The following is a 26,330-nucleotide window of genomic DNA, read 5'->3' as shown; positions in this document are numbered from 1 at the left end:
AATTATAAAAGGGTGTGCACACTTTCACAACCAGGTCATTGTATGTTTTATTATTTTTAGTATTAAAACATTAGTATCTGTTTTCCACTTAAATTATGTCGGTTGCTGTGTCACATTTACAGTGAAAAGAGGTCTGATGTGATCTATGTGGGTTTAATTTTTTACACCAAAAAAATGCAATATTAACAAAGGTATGTAGAATTTTATTTACGTTGTGTAGCAAATATCAATAGAAAATAATACAGCAGAGTTCAATTGGTGAGCAAAATGCTAAGCGTTAGCAGTCAATAGCAAAGTGCTATTCATAGGACTGATTAAATTTAGCAGAAAGATAAGAGATTATATAAAAATAAACTGATTAAATAGGCTTAATTAACAATATATAAAAAATGACAAAATCATAAACGAAACCGTGCAATTAAAAATAATTTCTAGATTATGCAAATTTGTTTAATGAATTAAAATTCAAATTACATTTAAAAAATTACATTTTAAATTACATTTTATATCTAAATGGACTAAACAATACCTTAACAGAGGGTAAATATATTTCCAGTGAGGTTATTCACATGAAATTTTCACCAGACATCAGTATTACTCAAGAAATCTGGAAATATAAAGAATTCAAAACATCAAAGTCCATACATAAAGTTATGTGTAATAAAGATGAATGACACAGGAAAAAAGTATTGAACATGTTAAGAAAAGAATGGCCCAGTCAATCACCTGACTCGAATCCAATTGAATAAGATTTAAAGACGATATGTTTAGAAGAACGGGCCAAAATCACACCTGAATACTGCAACCATTAATTTCTTCATACAGGAAGCGTCTTGAACTGTCATTAAAAACAAAGGCTTCTCCACTAAGTATTAAATACATTTCAGTTAGCGTGTTCAATTCTTTTTTCCCTGTGTCATTCCTCTTTATTACACATAACTTCATTTATGGACTTTAATGTTTGAATTTCTTAAGTTAATACCAAAATCTGGTGAAAATTTCATGTGAATAGCGTCATTGGACATATATATGTAATATATATATATATATATATATATATATATATATATATATATATATATATATATATATATTTAATATATATATATATATATATATATATATATATAAACACTGGCTGATTATTTTAATCTTGATGCATTTCAATGTTTAATATTAAAATTATAAAAAAAATAATAATAATAATAATAATAATAATAAACTATTGTAATGTCAAGTATGAAAGCAGTAAGAAAATAAAAATAAAAATTTAAATATATTTATATCTGAAAAGACTAATGAGTAAATAACAAACTGACTCTGAAGTCCATGTTAATTAAACCATCTCTAATTAACAGTGGTTATATCTTAACAATGGAAAATGATCCAATTTAACCATGTTATTGTTTGTGCACTGTGGATATTTGTTAATTGTTTTTTTTCACTCTATGCTACATAGTTTGCATAAATATCTACATCTTCATAGTCATTGTCCACATCACTTCTTTGTTCATCAGCATCAACATTAATGTAATCATTATCCGAGTCCTCTGAGTCCTCCTTCTGGTGGAAAATGGTTTCTGCGTTTTCATAATCAGCTTCGTCATCTGTCTCAATCTCTCCTTGGGGACTGTCATGTGTGTTTTTGGCACCTACAAATTGATGGAGTCAAATTACACACAAGTTTACAGGTTAGTTCCCTTTCAAATGGAACTCCACGTTGCATGAGCTCCATGCTGTTGGAAGCACCCTTGAGTGTGACTGGTATCTGAAGCTTGTGTAACATCATGCCTATTTATAGGTCTACCATTATCAGGTGACGTGGCAATTAAGCGTGTCACGTGATATATAAATGACACCTGTGAACCACGCCGTCAGCCTTATTATCTTCAGTGAGACTGCATGTCAGTCATTTGTGTAACGCTTTCAAAAAGACTCTTCATTTCCACTCTATCTTTCTTTTCTTTTTTTAAAGAAAAATCTCTTTACTTTTCTATCCCTTTAAAAAAAAAAGGGCGAAAAGTATGAGTGAGAGAGAATTCAGGAATTGTGTTACTCCTTGCTCCCATTTCATCAGGGGGACGACGGACACACTTTCTGCATGAAGTATCTGGGGTTGGAGCACGCCAGGGCAGTCCTCGAGAGGTCTGACTGTGCACATTGTGAACGCCTTACAATTAGGCAGCTCCGCTTGCGAACCTCTCTTTTCAGCCAAGGGGAGTTGAGTTTCAGAGCCTCACGGATCTGGGCCGGCTGCTACTAAGGCAGCCAGCTGGAGCCAGAGGTCTCTTGCTCTGTCTTCCGGGTCCGGTTCTCTGCTGGATTTTGGAGCTCACGTCACGACACCTCCTTCTGTTATGGAAAGCCAAAAAAAATAAAAAATCCTCTCTGACTCAGAGAAGCCAGCAGGGTGTGCTAAAACCTGAGGGCAGCTCTCAAGCATATAAAGAGCTGCTTGAAGTGATTACTGAGGCAGGATGATCTTTTTTCTCCCCAGTGAAAATAAATCCCTAGACTGCAGAAAACTCCCCTTTTTTCCAGAAGTGCATTTCAAAACATCACGCTTCTCGGGGGGAAACCATGCATATATCACATATATCATATTTATAACCCTGCAATGTCAGATTATTCGTCCATCATGGGAAATGAACGGCTTGGCTATTTAGCTATGCCAAAGGTGGAGGAGGTGCTTGCGAGCTACCTCTCTCCATCAATGGCAGGCAATTCAGGGGGGCTGGCTTTACCATCCAAGCCATGTAAGGCCACCGCGGCATTGGTGGGCAAGGCCTATGCAGTAGTGGGTCTTGCTTGTGGGTCACAGCAGACAATGGCAGTGTTGCAGGCCTACCAAGTAGACAAGCTGAGTGAACTCAACATAAGGCGGCATTCAGCCAGTTCCTTCCCTGTTGTGTCGAGTTCAAGGACAGCGCTAGTGCGAGGGAGGCACAGAAGGCAAGTGTGGCGGCCTGCCTCCTCCCACAGACAGCCAGTGGAACCGGGCAGACATAGTCACAGCCTACTACTAGGCCTGATCTGAGAATGGTCATAAAAGCCAAGCAGACAGACAAGGAGGAGTGGTCCTGAAGGTCTGTGGAGGGATGTATCAGGGGACATGAGGTTTTTAGGGCAGTTATGCCTAGTACTACTGTAGGGCCTCCCCTAGCCAAGGCTGTCCCAAGTTTTCAGTGTTCTCTGATCAGCGAGATGTCACAGGGTAATGAAAATCTGATGCTTTCCCTCCAATATAATGTGGAAAAGTTAACATCACTAAAAGACCATCTGGCAGCATAGAAACTACTGGCAAATATGTCTCCTTGGGTTCTGTCTAGCATAGAAAAGGACTACCTGGTCCAGTTATTAGCTCGACCCCTCCCCCGGTTCAGAGGTGTGCTAACCACAGTAGCAGACAGAGCAGAGCCCAACATTAGTGCAGGAAGTAAGATCCCTCTTGGAGAAAGGGGCCATAGAACATGTATCCCGTTCCCTGATGGAGGGAGGTTTTTACAGCCATTATTTCCTGGTCTGTAAAAAAGATGGGCATATGCAGCCAATTTTAGATCTCTTCTGTATTCTACAGACATACAGGTTCAAGATGCTGAGGCTCAAACTTATCGTTCCACAGATTCAGTTTGAGGACTGGTTTGTGACGATAGATCTAAAAAGGTGCATTTTCCATATATAAATATTGGCCAGTCACAGGAAGGTCCTGAGGTTTGCATTTGAAGGCAATGCATACCAATATCAGGTTCTTCCCTTCAGGCTAGCTTTATCCCCTCACACCTTCACAAAGTGCATGGATGTTATTCTGGCTCCATTGCAACTCCAGGGCATCCGTGTACTAAACTACTTGGACGACTTCTTAATTCTAGCACGATCCAGAGAACTGGCAATTCGACATCGAGATGATGTTGTCACCCACATGAAGAGATTGGGGATCAGGTTGAATGTCAGAAAAGTATGCTTTCTCCAGTGCAGAGGACAACTTTTCTAGAGGTTATAAGGATTCTACTCAAATGAGGGCATTTCTATCACTAACATGCATTGGATCATTCCAATCATGATTGAGCAAGATAAAGCTGGATCTCGGCATCCCCTCCAGTCTCTATGAGAGACTGTTGGAGCTCATAGCAGCAGCAGCCGATGTCATACCATTGGGCCTATTGCACAGGAGACCATTTCAGTGGTGGCTGAAAAGTTGGGGGTTTCATCCGAGAATGAAACCTCTGAGAGCAATCAGTTTCACGTGGCAATGCCTATGTGCTCTGAGAATGTGGAGGCTTTCCTGGTTTCTAGCCTTGGGTCACACTCTAGGGGTGTCTCCTTATCGCAAGACGGAAATGACAGACACCTCCCTCACAGGCTGGGGTGTGGTCTTAGATGGCTGTCCAGCTCACGGTCTCTGGAGCGGCCCCCATCTGGAGTGGCATATACATCGCCTAGAAATGCGGGCCATATTTCTAGCACTGAATTCTTTCTTCCTCAATTGAGAGGTCACCATGTGTTAGTTGTGACAAACAATACAGTGGTGGTCTCATATATTTACCACCAGGGAGGATTATGTTCGTGCCCCCTGTTCAGGCAGGCGCAACCAATTCTTCTCTGGGCAGAGGGAAAGTTTTTGTCAGTGAGTGCAATGTACATTCTCGGCAACTGGAATGTGCGGGCAGACATCCTGTTGAGGCAGAGGCTGAGGCCTAGGGATTAGTGGCTCCATCCACAAGTGGTGGAGTGCATACAGCGGAGGTTCAGACAAGCGGAAGTGGATGTGTTCGCCTCCAAGGAGACAACACACTGCCTGCTGTGGTTTGCCCTCACTCCTACTGCACCATCAACATCACATTTATATGTTTTCCCCACGATCGCTCTGTTCCCACAAGTTCTAGTAAGAGTTCGCGAAGACCGTCTTCATCTGCTGCTAGTAGCACCTTATTGGCCGGCACGTATATGGTGCTCGGAGACAATTTCCCTGCTAGATGGCACTCCTTCAGAGATTCCCATCTGCAAGGTTCTACTCTCTCAAGCCGGAAGGCTGATTTATCACCCTAACCATGGAAACTGTGGGTCTGGCCCCTGAGGGGCACCAGCTCATAGATTCTGGTCTCACAACTGAGGCTGTAGAGATCATGTTGAACACTAGAGCACCATCCACAAGGAAACTGTATGGTGGTGTGAGGAACGACAGCTAAACCCAGTGATCTGCGCAATAGCTACACTCCTGGAGTTCTTAGAAGGATATTTCTCAGTGGGGTTGTCTCCTCCTACAATAAGGGTCTACGTGGCCACCATTTTGGCTAACCATGCCCCTATTGATGGAGCCTCTGTGGGGCAACATCCTCTAACTTCAAGGTTTATGCATGGTATCAGGAGGCTGAGGCCCATCTGCAGACCACGCATACCTTTCTGGGACCTTTCTGTGGTCCTGGAAGGTCTGTCAGGTGCCCCATTTCAGCCCTTAGAGTCAGCCTCAGAGAAGCTTCTGACTCCAAAGGTAAGTCTTCTGCTGACCCTGACATCACTCAAGCGAGTAGGAGATCTACAAGTTCTCTCTGTTGCCCCTTCCTGCCCCTGGATTAGGGCTCTCTGTACTTATGTCCATCGCTCCAGCCAGTGGCATAAGTCAGAGCAGCTGCTGGTCTGCTTGGCGGCAACAGTAGAGGTGATGCTGTGTCGAAGCAGTGCATTTCTAATTGGATAATGGAAGCAATCTCTATCGCTTTCGCTGCGCCTCTTGGCATAAGGGCTCATTCCACTAGGGGGGGTGGCCTCCTCAAAGGCTTTATCCAAAGATTACAGCTTGGATATACCTTCCGCTCCGGGTGTTTTGCAGTGAACCTCGGGCTCGCATCTTTTTGAAAAGGCCGTACCTACAGTATGACGGAGTGGGAATTCTCATTCCCACAGTATGAAGCTCACGCAATGCTGAGTTCCCTTTGAAAGTGAATGTCTGGGTTACTCATGTAACCCTGTTCCCTTAGAAGGGGACAAGACGTTGCATAACTTTGTCCTACTGGGGCCTACCTGTGAATTGTGTTTTCACTTCAGATAATAGAGGTTGACGACACGGTTCACAGGTGGTGTTTATATATCACATGTCACGCTTAATTGCCACGTCACCTAATCATGGCAGGCCTATAAATAGTCATGATGTTTCACAAGCTTCTGATACCGGTCACGCATGAGAGCACTTCCCATAGCGTTGAGCTCACGCGACATCTCATTCCCTTCTCAGGGAACAGGGGTGACCCAGATGTTTACTATATAGAAGATATATATTCAAATTCAACAAGAATAATACAAGTAATAAATAAAACTGTCTGTGTCGTGCTGTTACAGGAAAATAATCAGCAATCAATGTTGATTATATATTAAAAGTTTTTAGTTCTCTTATACCTCAGCAATTGTTATTGATTCGTTTTTTATACATTAAAGAACTAAATACACTTTTTATCCGTTTATAATTACTTGTTGTGCAAGATCTTTTACAGAAGTTAGTTCCTCTTCTCAGTTGTTCCCTCATCAGCCTCTTTTTTTTCTCTCGCTTGAAGTTAAGACAAAAAACTATTTCAGCTTGTCATGTATGTGAGAAACCACAAAGTGTTTCTTTGCAAACTCCTCTGCCCTGAAGACTTTCCCTTGTCAAAAAGGTTCTAGCTTTCCTTCTGACTTTTAAAAAGTGCTGACACTGGAAATTGCTTACAAAAACTTTCACCATGTCACCAATACACAAATTTAAAAAATAAATAAATAAATAATAAGCTTTTAGGTTGTTCCAATCGAAACAATAACATATAAAAATGAGCTTGTAAATATAAACCTGTGATTTGTAGCTGCACTAATGTCAGAACTGCAGTTTAATAAAATGAATCACATGTAAGACTGCAACAGCGCTGTAGTATAAAACAAAATTATAGTTATTTCCATTGTCAAAGGGATGCTTTTACTAATATAGTGAAATGTTTATGACTTTTCCAACTCACACTGTGAATCCTTCGTCTTATCCATCTGATATTTCCGTCTTTTCTGTGTCTTCACAAAGCAAATGATGACTGGAACTAAGATGAGAAGCAGTCCTGCTGTCACTCCAACACCAATGTATAGAGCCAGAGATGCTGAGAGAGAAATCATCATCAAGCTTTTCAAACATTAAACTGCAGAACACACAAAAAAAAACAGAACTACATTGATGACAAGGTCATAATATAAGACTGTTTCTGTACCTGAGCAAGTAACACCAGCATCTTCACCATGGTCGCAGTTGTGTATACCAAATCCATTATGAGTGCACTGTGTGATGGTGCTTTCACTTCCAGAACACGGAACATCATCCAGCCATATTGGACCACTTCCCTGACCAAAGTGGGCACTTTGATGAGCGCTGACAGCATTACCACATCCAAGCTCTCTACACACCACCTGCGCATCATTTATGCCCCAGTTATCATCACACACTGTTCCCCACTGGTTATTATGATAGACTTCCACTCTACCAGCGCAGGAGTGATTACCACCAGCGAGTCGTATATTAGCGCCATCTAAGACAAACAGCAAAATACATGTTACTGTTAATTCATCTTAATGAATCTCATTACTATATTGCAATATTACATCACTTGAACTAATATGAATCCATTTCTGTCATTCCATAATCCTTTATCAAAAAGATGTCCGGACTTTTAATGAACATTATATATTGTACAGCACTATATTGGTCAACCTTGGTTGTTTTTAAATGTGCTCTATAAATGAATATGAATGACTGATTGATTATTTGCATTAGTTAATGAATCTTATACTGTAGGGTTACTAACACCTTTTAACTCCAATTTCGTACTTATTTTTAATCCACTACCTCCCCCTCCCCCTCCCCTCTGTTCAGAGCTGGATAAGGACTTTATTAGCAATATATTATTTAAAAAAAAGTTATAGATTTTTTCAAAGAGAGAATTTAAAAAAGGAAAGTAAACGGAGAGAAATAAAATTGCATTAAAAAGGCAAAAGAGAAATAAGTATCAATGGAAATGAAAAAAAAACAGAGAACAATACATAGATGAAAAAATAAAAGAAGAAGAAGAAAATTAGATTAAAAAAAACTTTAACATTTTTAAGAACAAAATATCAAAAGCGTAAGTAAAATGGGAACGCTTTTGGAAAGGGAAATTCGGCAGAGATCGATCAACATGAATAAAAGCTTCCACTAGAACTCACTTGTAAGCAGCACAAACACACACAACAAAAGTTTGGAAAAATTTCCATTAGAAAGAACAAAAGGAATCCCTACAAACACCATTATCCTACAAAGAATATGAAAATGCATTAAAGTACCTCCCAAAGACCAAATTGCTAGGGGTAGATGAGATGCATCTCCTGATTATTTCTAGTTTTGGAACACAGCATCTCCACTGTTTATTAGAGTGGCAGAAGAAATAAAAAAAATAATAATAATAAAAAAAACACAAAAACTATACCGCCACGCATGAATAGTGCTTTAACGTGACTGTTCCCCAAACCAAAACAAGATCCAACACTCTCTGCTAATTACCGCCCTATTTCTCTAACCAGCACTGATATTAAAATCATCAGCCAAGTATTAGCTTCCAGAATTGAACCTATTACATCTCGTCTCATTTACTCAGATCACACAAACTTCATTAAAGGAAGACATTCCTCAAATATTTTGCAACAAAAGTCAAACGTGGCTGTACAATGCAATAGTACATCTCAAAAAACCTTCACGTTACAACAAGGAACTAGACAAGAATTTTCACTCTTCCCATCTCTTTTTGTCTTGGACATAGAACCATTAGCCATAGCAATACATCAGAATAACAACATTAAGGGTTTTATAAACAAACCCAACTGGAAAATCAGAATCACTGTCATCAGTATCACTCAGAAAAGATATTAAACTTATAGAATCATTTGAAACAATATAATATTACTCAAAAACTAGAGAATAATGTCATTGTATGGGGACAACTGGAATGCTGCAGTGAATATATTGGATGAAATTAGTCTCAAAAGTATTAAGAAATGCGTGCGCAATTATGCATGAACTTGATAAATGTTGCAAATGCATCTTACTATCCACAAACAAATGCCTTACAGTTTCTGTCTGTGAAATTCAGAGTTAAATGATTGTGCGGCAAAATAGAAATGTTCTATTTTGTATTAATGTATCATAATTTGTGCGTGCAACAAGTAAGATGTGCATTTGTGGATCAAGTGACACGCGTGCATTCATTGACGTCTTTTCTGAGTCGATTCTGTTCGGTTCATTTGGATTTTGAGACTTTCTTTTCGCGGTTTGCTTTGTACAATCCACTCACGAATATCTCCCGATCCACACACACACACACACACACACACACACACACACACACACACACATATCTGCGTCCAAAAAATGCAGCTACCACTAGATGGCAGTCTCAGCATCACAGAGTTGGAGGCACCTGCCTACTTGTGCTTGATTTGTGCTACTGGACATTTTTGGCATCCTCCCAAAGAACCACAGACCCATCAATTAAAATGGATAATACTGATTAAAACCAGCAATCTGGATGAGTAAGTACGACCAATTTGAACTACGTAACCGGAGTAAAAGTCTTCAAGCTTACTTATTTATCTAGTTAAGGAGCACCGATCATGATTCTATTTCATTTCTACTGACTGCCAGAGGCAGTGCTTTCAGCACCTGGATGTCCATCACGTGTACGTGCAGGTCGAGTGTTTATATCAACAAGGTCACCTGTGACCTGGGTGACGTGTACTAAAGGCACGTCTAACCCAGAAATTACTTCTTGTTATCTTCTCACGTTGGTAAGCAGGTTTCAGGAGTGCAGGCACCACTGGTACTCTTGTAACACAGAAGTAGTGTTGGAGCTACAAACATTCGTCCTCCAAAGACCACGGTTAGCCACAGCACTCTAAAAATGGGGTTAGACACAGCACCTTTCAAGGTGATTCCTCAGAGCACTTTTTTCAGGAAGACCTCTCAGTCCGCAGCTTTCTGTATCCCACCCTCAGCTCCATATATCGAGGAGGTGCAGATGTGCTGAGGAGATGGGCAGACCTGAGATGTTTCTCTCATCTACTGACAGACTGTAGAGCACTATCTAATAGAATTGGGGAGGCTAATGTCTTCGTTAACCCTCGCCCGACGCCAAATATGGCTGGCCCAGTCTCCACTTTTGGAAGCCTGCAGGAGAGCCCTCTGCTCTTTTCCTGTTATTCCTGGGGAACTATTCGGCCCAGATGCACAGCCAGCCCCTGGAGCGCAGCCTACAGGTTACACAGGCCAGACAACAGTTTGCTAGTCGCATCGTAAACACCCCGCTAGACAGAGAGGGCAACAAATATGTCTCAGTACATACCACAGCCGATTACCCAGCCGAGAGCACAATGCCCACAAAGGTTTCATCAGCCAATCCCCACCCAGCCCCCTCGCTTGGCACAGAGAGGCCAGACTTCGGGCGTCGCCCCTCCAGAAATGGTAAGGGGCGAAGGGGTAGACAATGACTGCACCACTCACGCAGTCGGATGCCTCACCAGCCAGCAGCTCAGATGCTGGGAAGCGCTTACGTCAGATCCCTGAGATGTATCAACCCTGTCACAAGGCTACAACATTCAATTCAGACGTTGAACGCCGAGGTTCCTGGTAGTCAAAATGACCTTAGTCAAGGACCCAAACAAGGCTCTGGCCCTACGGCCAGGAGGTCTGTGGTCTCCTGAAGAAGGGTGCATCGAGCAATTAGAGAGCACCTTACAGAACAGTGGATTCTATTCCACGTATTTTATTATCGCAAAGAAAGATGGTGGATTTCGCCCTGTACTGGATTAAAGACCTCTGAACACACACCTCAAGGTTTTCAAGTTCCACATGCTACCTACAGTGGACGTGCTGCAAGGCATCAGGCAGAATGATTGGTTTACAACCAACATCCTGAAAGACGCATATTTTCACGTTACAATCGCACCCCAGCACAGGCAATTCCTCTGTTTCGCCTTCAAGGGAAGGACTTACCAGTTTTGTGTGCTCCTGTTCGAGAACTCGCTGGTGCCAGAGGTCTTCACCAGGTGTGTAGCAGCGGCATTGTCTCCATTGCAGGCCGGGGGATGCAAATTTTCCTGTACTTAGATGACTGGTTGATCTGTTCCCAGTCAAGGGTAGATGCCATCAGAGAATCAGCATTGCTGGTCTCCCATGTTACCAAGCTAGGGCTTACAGTGAATTATGGAAAGAGCTCTCTGATGCCCAGTCAGCGAAGACTGTTTATTGGCATCCAGTTGGACTCACGGTTGATGATGGCTACCCCCTCTCAACAGCGAGTTAGCAACATCCTCCAGCTCATCAGTCGTTTCAGAAGAGGCAGGGCTCTGGCCCTCAAAGCATTTCATCGGTGGTCCCTTTGGGCCTTCTGTCATTACAGCCTCTCCATATCTGGCTGAACGACTTCAGCCTGCATCCCACTCAACACAGGCACAAGCTGGTCAGAGTCACTGCCAGTTGCCTTAGGTGCCTGTGCCCATGAAGGAGAAAAGCATATTTTACCCAGGGGGTTCCCTTACATTCTTGTAGAGAATTAGTGACCACAGATGCCTCCCTGGAAGGCTGGGGAGCTGTATGGCAATGCAGGGCAGCCAGAGGCCAGTGGAGTCCTTGGCAGCAGGAACAACACATAAATTTGTTAGAGCCACAGGCAGTGCGGCTCGCCATCAAACATTTCCTTCCATTTCTGGTAGGAAGACATGCCCTCATAAGAACAGACAACACATCTGTGATCTACCATGTAAACCACCAGGGGAGCACCAGGTCCAAACAATCCTTGAGGCTGGCCTAACATCCTCAATTATTGAGCCTGAGGGCTCTTACCAGGCACTCAAAACACAACTGCAGATTTTCTATCCTGGCACAACCCACACCCTGGCAAATGTAAGCTGCACCCCGAAGTAGTGCAAGCGATCTGGCACAGATATGGCAGGGCAGAGGTGGACCTTTTCGCCTCACTGGCAATGACACACTTTCCCCTTTGGTTTTCACTGGGGGAACCAACAAGCCCCTTAGGCCAAGATGCACTGGCCCATGCGTGGCCAAATTGACTGTATGCTTTCCCTCCACTACCATTGATACTGCCCTCCCTAGACAGGATCTTCAGGGGCAATCACAAAGTGCTACTAGTAGCCCCCAAATGGCCAGGGAGAGTGTGGTTCCCAATACTACACAGATTACTGTACAGGGAGCCTTGGTGCCTCCCTGTGAGGAGGGATCTCCTCTCACAGATGGAGGGTCGAATCTGGCACCCGAACCCATCCTGGTTGCAACTTTAGGTCTGGCCTCTGAAGTGCCAGAGCCATTACTAAGGCTGTGTGATCCAGCAGTTGTAAAGACCATCCACAGCTCCCATGCACCTTCCACCAATGCGTTGTACGCTAACAGATGGAAGCTTTTTTCTGAATGGTTCCAAGCACAAAATCAGGAACCAACACGCTGTTCCATATCGGTAATCCTCAGCTTTCTCCAGTCCCGTCTTGATAGAGGCCTTGCAGCCCTGACCATCAAGGTATACATGCCTGCCATCTTAGCCATGCATAATAGAGTAGACGGTGTGACGATTGGGTCCCACACCCTTGTGACCCGCTTTCTTAAAGGTGCTCAATGACTGAGACCTCCTCGACGAAATCCAGTATCCTCTTGGGACTTGCATCTCGTATTAGAGGCACTGTGTCAGCCCCCATTTGAACCTCTAGAGAGGTCAGAATTGAGGTGGCTGTCTATGAAAACAGCTGTCCTCTTAGCCATGGCATCGGCTAGATGAGTAGGTGAGTGGCACACCTTAACAGTACGCCAAGAGTGCCTACACTGGAGTTCTGGGAACACAGGGGTAACTTTATGGCCAAACCCTTCATTTCTCCCCAAGACATTTTCTTAATCTTATACGAACCAGCCCCTCAGTCTGTCAGCTTTTAAGGCCCCAACTCAGAAGGATGAGCAGGGGTCGAGTGTGAGCCTGTTGTGCCCAGTGCGAGCACTAAAGTGTTATATCCAAATGACTGCTGAATTCCAGCAGTCAGATTCAGTTTGTTCAGTTCATTTGTCTGTCATACAGGGCATAGGCAAGGTCACGCTTAGTCCAAGTAGTGTCTGTCAAAATGGATTGTAGAGGCTACTGTTTATGCCTATAAGGGCAAGGGTCTCCAGATCCCTCCTCAGGTTCGAGGTCACTCTACCAGGAGTGGGTCTACTTCATGGGCAGCCCTATGAGGGGTCCCTCTTTCAAATATTTGTACAGCTGCGTCATGGGCATCAACCTGCACATTTTCAATATTTTAAAGGGTGATTGTGATCTCGCACAACCCAGTGGCTACAACCATTTTTCCCCCAGCTTCACAGCCATTGTTAAGGGGCACATAGAACTTCCTCGTGACCTTGTTGGTATTACTCATCCAGGTGCTGAAAGAGGATGAGCGAGTAGATTTTTATGCTGATCGTGAAACATTTGACGGTGCATGTTTAGGTATAATTCCGGAGACAGTCAGTACGTTTACATGGACAACAATAATCCAATATTAACCGATTAAGACAATACTATGATTAAGAAACTACCATGTAAACAGTAATTTTTAATTACCTTTATCCAATTAAAGTCATTAGTAAACACAAATCGAATTTAGACATGTGGAGTACTCCTGTTTTAGTGGCATTATTGACGTTTATTACAGACATGTAAACACCTTAATCACATTATTAACGTCATGTGAACGTTTGGGAAATTGCACTGTATTGGAATGCAAGACCCTGCAGCGGATAGTGAGGACAGCTGAGAAGGGTGTGTAGGTCTTATTTAGTTCTGTGTCATCTCATGTGGTTAGTGTGTTGTTCACTTGACTTGAACTTCCTGGCAAAGACAGAAATCTGTCATATAACCAGTTACACTTTTGGGACCTGCTGTGTTGTACAGGTTTATATCTCTTCTTTTAATATACTCCAGGCCTGGATGAACAAATGAGGATCTGATGATGATGTTGATGATGATGTAATTTCTCCATCTATTTTGGCAGAATAGTCCAATCTATTTGAGATTTTTGTACATGATTAATGTACATGTATATACTGTACATTAAGTATTCTGGTATTGTATTTGTGTCTTAGTCAGATTTTTCTCACCTTTTATGATACTGTGCATGCTGAGTTGTGAAAAAGTTTCAAACAGTTCTTTTACAGTAAGTGAAGATATGAAACCATGACTTCCTCCGTAGTGTGGTTTGTGTTTAGTGCAAGAAATAAAGTGTTTCCTGAAGGGGCCCATTTACACACATTCATTCTTACTAGTGTTTGTGTTCTCTAAACCAGGAGGTCAGTTCATCTTGTAAGACACAAGATGTGCTAGATTATATTGATCATTTTGTTTATTGAGCATTTTATTGAGCATTTCAGCTCCTTGTTTTTAATTTTTAATGTGTTAAGTATATATTTTTGTTCTATATGGAAAATGATGAATATTGCACAATATTAAATCCATAAACTATATACAGACATGTCCAAAACTATCGTTACCCTTGCATTTTATCGTGACGATGAAAAGTGTTTGAAATTAAAACACTTTTTCATGGAAATAAAAACTTTAATCAGTATAATAAATGTTAACCATAGTGCATACTGATGAATAGTTTCTGTAAGCAAATCCTTTTTCCTAGAATCATCCTATTTTAATTTCAAAGCCTATGTTATTGGTGTTACAAAATAGAATAGATAACAGATAATAACCTGTATGTGGAATATCAGTTTAAAAATGTATTGTTTAAATCATGGCCTCAGCACAAGTGTATTATGTGGCTGAGAAAATCCATGTGTTATGCTATGGAAAGCCTGTTTGTGTTTACATGCCTCTCTTTTCAGTCATTTAATAGACTGAAAAATAAAGCCCATCACTCCACCCTCATCTCAGTCTGTTTGAAAATAAAAAAAAAACATGGCCGCAACTGGTAAGTGCCCAACACGGCAAGATAATTCTCCTATGAGCAAAAAAAATCAAGTGAATGATAATGGAAAAATCTTAATGAGAAGTAATGCAAAAAACTAGAATAAACATTGCTGGCGGTTTTCCAATATGGAAGGTGGAAACAGAATTAACATACACGTACATGTATGTAAACACAACCTCTATAAAGCTTTGTACGGTCTAAATGGCCTGCTTTACATACCGAATCAAGTAGATACATTTTTCTCACATGGAGAGCCAGGTTAGGGAAAGCTTTGTGTGATCTACCGTCAGTGAAATGTATGTAATGCTAGCTAACTCCCATGCAGCTAATGATGTTAACACCTGAGCCTGAAACTCACATTAGAGCACATTACAAAGAAAACCAGAGCAGCAGTGGCACTCTTGGCCATTCTCATAAATCAGCATGAGAATAATTCCATGTATTTATAGTGTTGTAACTTGGTTTTCAAGCAGCTGAATGGTCGAGCGCGCTTGAAAGTGATGTCATGACAGGCTTTGCTAACGCTAACTCGAATTGAGCTCTACTAGTTTCTGGAGGTGGAACTTTGTATACACTTGCATAAGGAGGTACAAAATCATACAAATGTTGTTGAACTCACCTACTTTACTGTTAAAGACGTAATATTTACTATTTGGATTAATCTTTCATAATGTACCTTTAATAGCTGTAGTATACGACACCTCAGAGGTTCACAAAAAGTGCTGATGTGGGCTGGACAGAATTTGAGTTTGATGCCCCTGATCTAGAGAGTAAATTAAATTTATTCAAATGAAAAATACACTTACCAACCAGCAGAGAAGCTCCAAGAACACTGACTATGGAGAAAAAATAAAGAGGAGGAATTTCGTTAAACCAGTGATGTAAACATCCAAAGCTGTCTTTTGTTTGATAATCTTAATAATAATAAACTCAACTGAAATATAAATAAACATCACCTATGCGTATTTGAATATATTATATCGTGCCTTCGATTCGGTCACAACTGAAACAACCGTGATCAACCTCTGCACTTCCAGTTACAGAAATAAAACACTTATATTTATTAAAAGCTATTAAAAGTTACAATAACCTGGCTGCATAAGTGTGCACACCCTTTTATAATTATGGGTGTGGCTGGGTTCATAATGAACCAATTACATTCAATCTCATGTTCAAAAGTAATTATCATACAGGATTTTCTTCACATCTTGTTGGTTTCGTCTGACTGCTGAAGCCATGGTCCACAAAGAGCTTACAAAGCATGTACGGTATCTCACTTGTCAAAAGGAATCAATCAGAGAGGGATATAAAAGAATTTCCAAAACATTAGCTGTACCACGGAACACTGTGAAGCCCATCATCAACCAACAGAGAAAATGGACCACCACAGTGACATCACCAAGAACAGGATGCGAAGGCTACAGCAGAACCAAAGGGAAGAGCTTTCTCTTACAAAGCCCCACATTTATGGAACAGCCTTCCACTTAGTGTTCGGGACTCAGACACAGTCTCAGTGTTTAAGTCCAGGCTGAAAACATATTTGTTTACTCAAGCTTACCATGAGTAGACTTTCCTTTATGCAAAGTACACAGTATTATCCATCACAGGAGAGTAAACATAACTAATAATCTCTCCCTCTCTATACCTCACTCTCCCTCTCTCCTTCTGTCGAGCCACACGTGATATTATGGTGATGTCAGTGATCCTGATCCTTTCTGCTCTCCGGACCTGCCTGATCCATCCCGATGCCCTACCTCTGGATGGAGCTCTCATCAACTGGAGGCTACGTTCTGCTACTGAGGACGACCCCAAGCAGTGCAGCCTGGAGATTGCTGAGGACAGTGCCGCTTGAAGTATCATGAAATGGTTTCGGACCTCAATTCCACATGGACATTCTTGCTGTGGTTGCTGGGACTACGGTTGCTGCGATGGCCTTAGGACTTCAATTACCACATGCAGTCCTGCACTCAGGTCTCTTTTAGTGAACAGTGGACTAGTTCAACAAACAGACTTCATATAAAAACCATAATGAACTTTCCTTTACTTTCACACTGTCCCGCGTTACCCAGATGAGGACGGGTTCCCTTGTGAGTCTGGTTCCTCTCAAGGTTTCTTCCTCATATTGGCCACCGTTGCCACCAGCTTGCGCAATAGGGATACATTCACACACTTAAACTCTCTATCCTGTGTTTATATGTTTCTGTAAAGCTGCTTTGAGACAATATTCGTTGTTAAAAGCACTATACATATAAAACTGAATTGAACTGAATTGAATTGAATACTGATTACTCTCTATATGTGACATAATCACTTTGTGGAATGTTTGTATTTTATTTTTACTTTATCTATTTTTTTTTGTTTTGTTTTTATGAGGAATGGCAAAAATTCTGGAGAGCACTGTGTGTATTACATTCTCAAACGAGGAAAAGAGTTTCCTCTCAACGACCAGACAATGAATTAAACAGAAAATAAATTCTAACAACTATTAAAGGATATTGTCTGAACACCAACATTTATAAGTTTCTTGTCAGACCTGACTGCGTTTGAAGAATTCACAAGAAGTGAAAACAGTCTCTCACACACATCTCGAAATAAAAGATACTGTAATGCCGACCATTGAAATATTGATCAAAGTGTCGTTTACAAAAGTAAACATGCTCTGTAAAGGTCTTTCTCTGGGGAATGTCTTCATGCTAAAATAAAAATTTAAATTCTAACATCCTCTACAGACTAGTAAGAAATAGGTGTAAGAATATCAGCAATCACATGGTAAAGAGTCATTGTGATCTGGGTAGACTCGCCTACACAGCATATACTCCACACATTTAAATGCGGAAATGATTATAAAAATATAATAAAGAAAAAATCCAAATGTATCAATAAAAACATTGAATTTACCAAGAATTAAAGTGAGACGACGCCTCAGCATCCTGGTCCTTGAGGCGTGGGTCAGTTGGGTGTTGATTACAAATACTGCTGCTGTCTTATCATGACGAAGCTGAAGACTTCATGATAGCTGATTTTTTTTCTTCCCATGCATCTGAAGAGGCGGAGTTTCTGTTTTGGCCATTTCTTGTTCATGAAAAGCAGAAATCCTTTTACAATACAATTACAATTACATACAATACTTAAAAAAAAAGTTTGAAGAACAGACCACAGCACGGTTGTTTGTGAAACCTGTTCCAACACACAGGGTATATGAAGTGTCAAAAATATCCACTTCCTCTTGTCACCACTTCTCATCTAGAGCCAGACAGACCACTCTTACAGATGTGAGCCCTATCACCCTGCAGTTCTTGCCTGGTGTCCCACTGAAGCTAAGCAGCATTGAGCCTGGTCAGTACCTAGATAGGAGACCTCCTGGGGAAAACCAAGGTTGCTGGTGGAAGTGGTATTACTGAGGCCAGAAGGGGGCGTTAACCCTGTGGTCTGTGTGTGACCTAATGCCCCAGTATAGTGACGGGGACTCTATACTGTAAAAACAGCACCGTCTTTCAGATGAGATGTTAAACAGAAGTCCTGACTCTCTGCGGTCGGTAAAAATCCCAGGACAATTATTGTAAAGATTAGGGTGTATCACAACAGATAGTGTGAACTTTTTCACACTATCTGTTGTTACCCAGATGAGGACGGGTTCCCTTCTGAGTCTGGTTCTTCTCAAGGATTCTTCCTTAACATCTTAGGGAGTTTTTCCTCACCACCATCGCCACTCAGTGGCTTGCTCAGTTGGGATAAATTCACACCTTTAATATCTGTATACCGTGTTGATATTTCTGTAAAGCTGCTTTGAGACAGTGACTACGTTTACATGGACAGCAGTAGTCTAATTATTGACCTTACTCTGAGTAAGATAATAATGTGATTAAGGCGTTTACATGAGTGGCTTTTAGAATACTCCTGTCATGTACCCGTTTTACATGTTCTAGAACATAATTAGATTAACAGCCCGCGTCATTACGTCACCGCGCCACGCCGTCCGACGTCCCTCCAGAATCTCACGTATCAACATACAGTTCGTCTTCGTTATGGGACCGTATACAGTTTTGGGAGTTTTTATTTAATTTTTTTACGAACGCTTTAAGTGCGGTTAATTATTTGTCATGCTGTACGTGCTAATAGACAGCTGCTTGAAGCGGTGGGTGTGTCCCAAATCGCGTAATTACCGTCTATATAGTAGCCGAGATACATGTATTTTTCCCCACTGCAGGCCTGTAGTAGGAAAGTATGCGGTTTGGGACGCAGCCGAACTCTCTCGTTCGCCGTAAAATGTAAAACTGCCATGTGTGATCGTGTCCTGTCGCAAAATGCGGTGAAAACCTCCACACGACGTTCAGAATGTGATTACGGTGTTTACGTGTCTGTAATACACGTCCGTAATGCGACTGAAACATGAGTACTCCACCTGTCTTAATTCCATTAGAGCTTACTTCGATTATGACCTTAATTAGATTAAGGGAAGTAAAAATTTCTGTTTACATGGTAGTATCTTAATCAGAGTATGGTCTTAATCGGATTAAGAGTGGATTATTGTTGTCCATGTAAACGCAGCTACTGTCTATTGTAAAAAGTGCTATACAAATAAAATTGAATTGAATTGAATTGAATTGAATTGAATAGGGGTATAACCCCGGTGTCCAGGTGAAAGTCCCCCATTGGTCCTTCTCCATCATGACCCCCTAATAATCCCATTCTCTGAACTGGCTACATCACTCTCTCCTCTCCACTAATAGCTGGTGTTTGGTGGGTGATGCTACACGCTAGTGGCTAAAGAGATTTCCCATCATGCTATGTAAAGCATTTTGAGTGTCTAGAGAAGCACTATATGAATCTAAGGAATTATTATTATTATTATTATTATTATTATTATTATTATTATTATTATTATTATTATAGTAAGGTGTCGGGCCATGAAAAGATGAAATGTACTGGAAGGATGAACACCATTTTTCCAAAAGAGATAAATACACACACACACACACACACACACACACACACACACAAACACACACACACAGGGATGGGAGGGTTACTTTAAAAATATATAATTATTTAATTCTGTTACAGCTACAAATTACTTCATAAAAAATGTCATCAATAACGTAATCCAAGTCTCACAATATGAAAGTAATGTAATCTGATTATTTTTGGATTACTTCAAGGTCACATGTGTAAATAATGTCAAGAGATGCCACGAGTGAACCTTGTACCCGTTTTGCCGTCATTTACGCAAATGAAAGACGATGTAATACGAAGCAATGTGATAACATGAAATAAAAAATGACCTTATATGGTGATGGGAGTTGTTTCGACTCAGGACAGCTGGCATTTGCTGTTATTGTCAAGAAACGGTTTGACGTCGAACACAATACAACCTTCGCTGAGACTAGGCTAACGGGTAAGGAGCAGGAATTTGGACAATAGTTGCTGTAAGCCTTTTATAATCGACCAATCGGTGTGCGAGAAGGTGGGAAATACAGAGCGGGGTTAAAGCAATGCGAACATGCGCACACATCATCCGGTATTAGACCATAAACACATCATAATGAAACTAAAGCCGAATCCGGGACATTTTCTCGAATTTAGGAATCCCGGACGTACGCTTTTTTAAAGTTCTGAAAAAGAGGATGTGTGGTCACCCTAACGAAAGCGTTTCAGAGAACAATTTGTGTTCATTTCTACCAAATGAACTTTGCACAGAATTTATTTGCACATGCACCAGGAGGTTACAAACACCAGAAGTGATGAAAGTGCACTATACAAAATAAAAACTGAATTGAACTGGACTCATCAAAACAGTCAGTGAGCCCTGGATGGGGACGGAGTCATCCTGGAAGAGAACACACCATCAACAACATCAGGAGAGAAACTTTCAATGGATAAAAGGATAGACATGTGATCGGTCTGAAATATTGATTTGGAGTGATGCATCGCTGTAGTGGGACAAGTGGAGCCAATGTATGCCTGCATTAATATATATTCTACATATTAATGTAACCACTAGAGGGCAGTATAACATAACAGTCCAGAGCACGTCAGTCAGTTGTTAGTTCATATGGTGAAGGAGGGAAATAAAAGGCATTACACACTCGGTATTGGGCTAGAGGTTTCAACAATACACATTACAGATTACATACTGTAAGGAGTCAGAATCGATTGAGCAATATGTCTAATATAAGATTGAAAATTCAGTCGTGTAACTTTGGTGCTTTCTGTGACCGTCTGATTCGAGATCAAATGAGTACAAGACAAAAGAGTAAGGCTGCAGTTGTTGAAAGAGACTGACCTTACACTAGAAAAGGCCATTAAAGACATTTACATTTACGGCATTTGGCAGACGCCATTATCCAGAGCGACTTACATTTATCCCGTTTATACGTCTGAGTAGTTGAGGGTTAAGGGCCTCGCTCAAGGGCCCAACAGTGGCAGCTCGGTAGTGCTGGGGTTAGAACTCACAACATTCCAATACAAACCACATGACTATAAATCTTTCTTTTTATTTCTCCTCTTTTTCCTTTTTTGCCCTTCTCCCTTCACTGTAGAAATCCAGAATGTAAGGCTTAAATGATTAGCGATACCGGCCGATACACACGCCGATGTGCATAATTGAATAAGAATAATAAGTGGCGTACTGGAACTTTTTCCCCACTTCAAGCCCTGGATATGCAGACACGTATGTCTGGTTTTGTCAGACCGGTCTCTTAACCCTGTCTGCGTGTGAACCGGGCTATAGCGTATACTCCTTCTTTGAGTACGTTCTGGGTTGTCTGTGCGTCAGTCTGAGATTCTCGTTAGTGCAAGATCTCAAGAACGAGTCGTTCAATGTTTGTAGGATTTAAATGGTTACCATTCCATATAATGATCAGCTGATTCGATTCTGGAACCGATCCAGACAAGGTAAAGGTCACGGCAAGGTCAAATGACTACGAGGACTACACTCGTTGGCCGTGTAGACATCATCATCGGCATTATCGGCATCTACTTGAATACGGCATTGTTTCTTTATCAACGACGCTTTATTATACTGCGTACACGCTAAAAGTATTGGGGTTTTAGAGTTTAGGTATAGCTTGTTGCGCCTGGTAGGCATGTTGACATGACCCGAATGGGGTAGATAACGTTTCAGTTAGCTAATTTTGTATTGCTAACAATTAATGCTACTTCTAGCTGGTTAAAACCAGAGCATTTTCTCTGTAACAGCTCAGTTTATCAGCTAGCGCTGGAGTCAAGTTCATTCTAGTCCATGCTTTTCAATGTTTGTCGCTCATGATTTCAAAATGCATGCAAATATAACACTGTTTTAGTTCACTAACGGCGTTCTCACACTGTTTTTCCCACCATTTATATAGAAAAAAGTACTGCTTGAAGCTTCTGTTGTGCTCATATGGAGAAAAGCTGCTCACGTGACACACCGTTCACCACAACTCGGATGTCTACGACCCGGCAGCGTCGTCATCTTTACTCACTTCGTTTTTACCCAGCTGTTTTTTTTTTTTTTTAATAGTGTATTCATTACAATCGTTTATATATTGCTGTTATAATGATTACCGTGCCTGCAAAATCTCCTTCCAAATTCATAATTAAGACCAACCTCAAAGTCCTTAGTTGTAGCTTTTTGATCTATAGGACAATGACAGCGGTGACATCTTCTCGGCGGCGACTCTACTTCCTGCGGAGGCTCAGGACGGTTTTGTATTGCACACCTGTAGAGTACCTGAGCCCGGTCCCTCCAGGATTTTGCGATCACAGAAATCAAGGAACTCCGCAACAGTCGCAGGAGCTTGCGATTTTTTTTTAATGACCGCAGATCTCCCGCAGATTTGGAATCTGCGATTTCAGCCGAAGCCCTCGTAGATTTGTGCGTGGAACATGAGTACAGCTAAAAAGGTCTCATTTACCAACAAACTTCACAGTGAAAGAACGTGCAGAACAATTTCGAGCGATTGCAATTGCGCCAATTCAGATAGTTTCCCGCAAAAAGATCGTCAAAAAATCTCCGCAAGTTGCATCGCAATTTGGAGGGAAAAAAGCCGCAAACTCCTGTCCGGACTGCCTGAGGCTTACAGCAAGCGTTTCAGTGTACAGTTCTCACGGACGTTTGTGCTCATGGTAAAAACTTTGTCAGCTATCAACACTCTCAGTATTGTTTGTCTTTAACTTTTACATTTGCATACTGTCATGATTTCTAACTGAATCGAACTTCTGCCAGAGTATAGATTACCCATGACGAGTTGGTTCCTCCCAAGGTTTAATCCTCCCTAAATTCCATCTTTGAGATGGAGACGTGAAAGTTGTCTGTCTTTGCTGTAGCTTTGGAGGCAGAAAATCAAGAGGAATCAAACTGCACTACAACGGAAATGGGATGTGTCATGAATATTCTCATATAGACAATGTGGCTTGAAAGTCTATGAACTGTTTAGAATTGTGTATATATATATACACATCTGCATTCAGATTTTCACACAAGTCCTAAAAGTAGATAAAGAGATCCCTATTAAACACATGAGATGAGAAGATTATACTGGGTCATTATTTATGAGGAAAATGGTCCAATATTCCATATCTGAGTGGGTAAAAGTATGTGAAGGTTTGTTTTCAGTACGTGGTGTGACCCCCTTGTGCAGTAATAACTGCAGATAAACGTTCGGGGTGACTGTTGATCGGTCCTGCACATCGGCTCGGGGGAGTCTCATCCCGTTCCTCGGTACAGAACGGCTTCGACTCTGGGATGTTGGTGGGCTTCCTCACATGAACTGCGTGCTTCAGGTTCTTCCACAACATCTCTACTGGATTACGGTCAGAACTTCCAAAACATTCGCTTTATTCTTCTTGAACCGCTCTTTAGTAGAACAATGTGTGTGTTTAGGGTCAGTGTCTTGCTGCATGACCCACTTTCTCTTCAGATTCAGTTCATGGACAGCTGCCCTGATATTTTCTTTCATTGTTCCATCAATGACAGCGGTGGTTTTCTCCTCGCGACCCTGCCATGCACACCGTTGTTGTTCAGAGTTCTCCTGATGATGGACTCCTGAACATTTTCTAATGTTAATGTGTGAGAGGACTTTAGTTGTTTAGAAGTTACCCCGAATTCCTCAGTGACCTCGTGGACTATTACACGTCTTGCTCTTGGAGAGATCTTCGTTGGTCTCCACTCCTGTGGAGGGGAACAGTGGTCTTAAATTCCCTCCATTTGTACACAATCTGTCTGACTGTAGCTCGGTGGAGTCCAAACTCTTCAGAGAGGACTCTGTGACCTTTTCCAACCTGATGAACATCAACAACTCTTCCCTGAGGTCCTCAGAAGTCTCCTTCGTGCGTGCCATGATACACTCCCACAAACACGTGTTGTGAAGATCAGACTTTAATAGATCTGTTCTGTTCTTTAAATAAAACAGATCGCTCGCTCACTCGCATCTAATCATCATCATCATCATCCCACTGACCGAAAAAACACCCGACTCTAATCTCACCTTCAGGTTAAACTGATAATCCTGGAGGTGCACATACTTTTACCCCTCACAGATATGTAATATCGGATCATTTCCCTCAATTAATAAAGGACCGAGTATAATATTTTTGCTCATTTGTATACTTTTAGGACTCGTGTGAAAATCTGATGATGTTGTAGGTCATATTTATGCAGAAAAATACAAAATTCTAAAGGGTTCACAAACTTTCAAGCACCACTGTACACTGTACGTCCAAAAAAAAAACCCAGATGACCATATTGCTTTTTAACATCACCCGCGCCTTATGGTCACTTCCTGTAAGCTTACAGTAAAACTCATGCTTCGTTGTAAACTCCGTTAAAATTCTATGACACAACATTTCCCCGACGTTTAAAATCGAGCCGAGTCAAAAGACCAGAACGCTTTCGCCGTGATCAGAAACACACACAAAACATCAGTCTTTAATAAAGATTATTTCCATCATCCAGCTCACGATACAAGAGAAACAATATTTGTGCGTTTGAATGTGTAACAAGTGTTGGAGCAGACCCGAACAGACCCGAACAGAACAGAACAGAACCGAACAGAACAGAACAGATCGATGTCCTTGTGCTGGACGCCGTGTGACGTGTTTTAAGACGTCTGAAATGATGTGGCTCGTTGGCAGTGAAAGTTTTTTGGGCAGTGTCCTTACGTCATCACGCTCACGTTCACGAAACACGGGAAGGAAGTCCAGAGGAAGCCGAACACACCGCGATTCGGGTTTCTGTGCAAGTCGCGTGCATAGTCGAAGTGAAACGTGGAAGTCTTTCAAGCGTCTTGATTCGATTCTTTTTTTCGGAAGAGGTATTGCACACGGGTACAGTGACGATTCGTGAACGCGTGTCTACGGCGGAAAGCAGGATCGGATCGGAGGGAAGCGGCACGTGTCGTAGATTTTAAACGCTCGTGGCGGTAGAAGTCTGGGATCGGGACCGGATCGCTGCGAGTTTGTAGCGAATACGTAAAAACTATGACGTGTCGGCGGATTGGACGGTGGATGAAGTTCAAAGGCCAGTTTGGTGTTCGTTTGCAGCAACATCTTGGAAGGGGGACGAGGTTTGGGGAGGACTGGGAGGGGGCGGGGTTCAATGAACCGAATTCTCTTTCACTAACAGACTCGCTCCTGTCATGACGTAACGCTCGATCCCGGTCTCCAGCGGCGGTATTCTTGGGGCGCTACAGGAAAAGTGATTGTCTCACAGAGGCAGTGGTGTTGTAGGCGGTCATGAACGATAAAGAAAAACCGAGGCAGTGTTGCGGTTGTGTGAACGAGGCAGCGGAATAATCTCTCTGCCGACGGAGGGGGGGCTTTCCGACTTCGATTGCACTGTAAAAGATACGAAATGCTACGCTTCACGTGACGTTGGACTAAAACGTTTTGTCTGGGGGTCGGATACGGTTTTGTTCACCGGGGGTGGACGACATCGGTACCCGGGGACTCTCGTTAAACCGCGATCAATAAATCTGATCATGACAGGATATGAAAACTGGCTACGTACTTGTTCGTGTCTTAGTCTGTATTAATGCGTTTAACCAGCTAGTCGTAGTACGTTATCGTTATGTTACGTTAGCTACAGCTTTTTAACCCCGATTCCACGCAATCAAGACGCGAGACAGCACTGGAGCTGGCTAATAAATTGATCATCTGTCCACCCCGTGCTCTCGTAGACCTAGATTTCTCTTCATCGCTATTCACAGTCCTTAATAACGCGTTCGCTCATCTTCTGAATCAAACCAACTGACGACCAGCTCAATAATTTCCCGTGTTTAGCTACGTTTGGGGTTTTTTTTTTCTTTTCACCCATCGCCCATACTACCCCCCCCCCCCGGCCCCGCCCATTTTGATTTATAAACGCGAGA

At 41.8% G+C, this 26,330-nt stretch overlaps 1 protein-coding gene across 1 annotated transcript in view; it reads right to left on the bottom strand.

Moving 5' to 3' along the window:
* Positions 1-19,836, bottom strand: part of LOC108261342 (deleted in malignant brain tumors 1 protein) — a 48,368-nt gene extending 28,532 nt beyond the window's left edge. The window contains exons 1-4 of the mRNA XM_053677991.1: positions 18,137-19,836; positions 17,881-18,054; positions 15,789-15,818; positions 7,218-7,532 (exon numbers count right to left, since the gene is read on the bottom strand). Of these exons, the coding sequence (XP_053533966.1) occupies positions 7,218-7,532; positions 15,789-15,818; positions 17,881-17,911 (376 nt within the window). The 5' untranslated portion in view covers positions 17,912-18,054; positions 18,137-19,836. The remainder of the gene's footprint in view (positions 1-7,217; positions 7,533-15,788; positions 15,819-17,880; positions 18,055-18,136) is intronic.
* Between the last annotated feature and the right edge of the window lie 6,494 nt (positions 19,837-26,330).

Source organism: Ictalurus punctatus, chromosome 2 (assembly GCF_001660625.3).
Source record: "Ictalurus punctatus breed USDA103 chromosome 2, Coco_2.0, whole genome shotgun sequence".
NCBI classification, from domain to species: domain Eukaryota; kingdom Metazoa; phylum Chordata; class Actinopteri; order Siluriformes; family Ictaluridae; genus Ictalurus; species Ictalurus punctatus.
The sequence above is the reverse complement of the archived record's forward strand: the minus strand, read 5'-3'. Positions and strand labels throughout refer to the sequence as shown.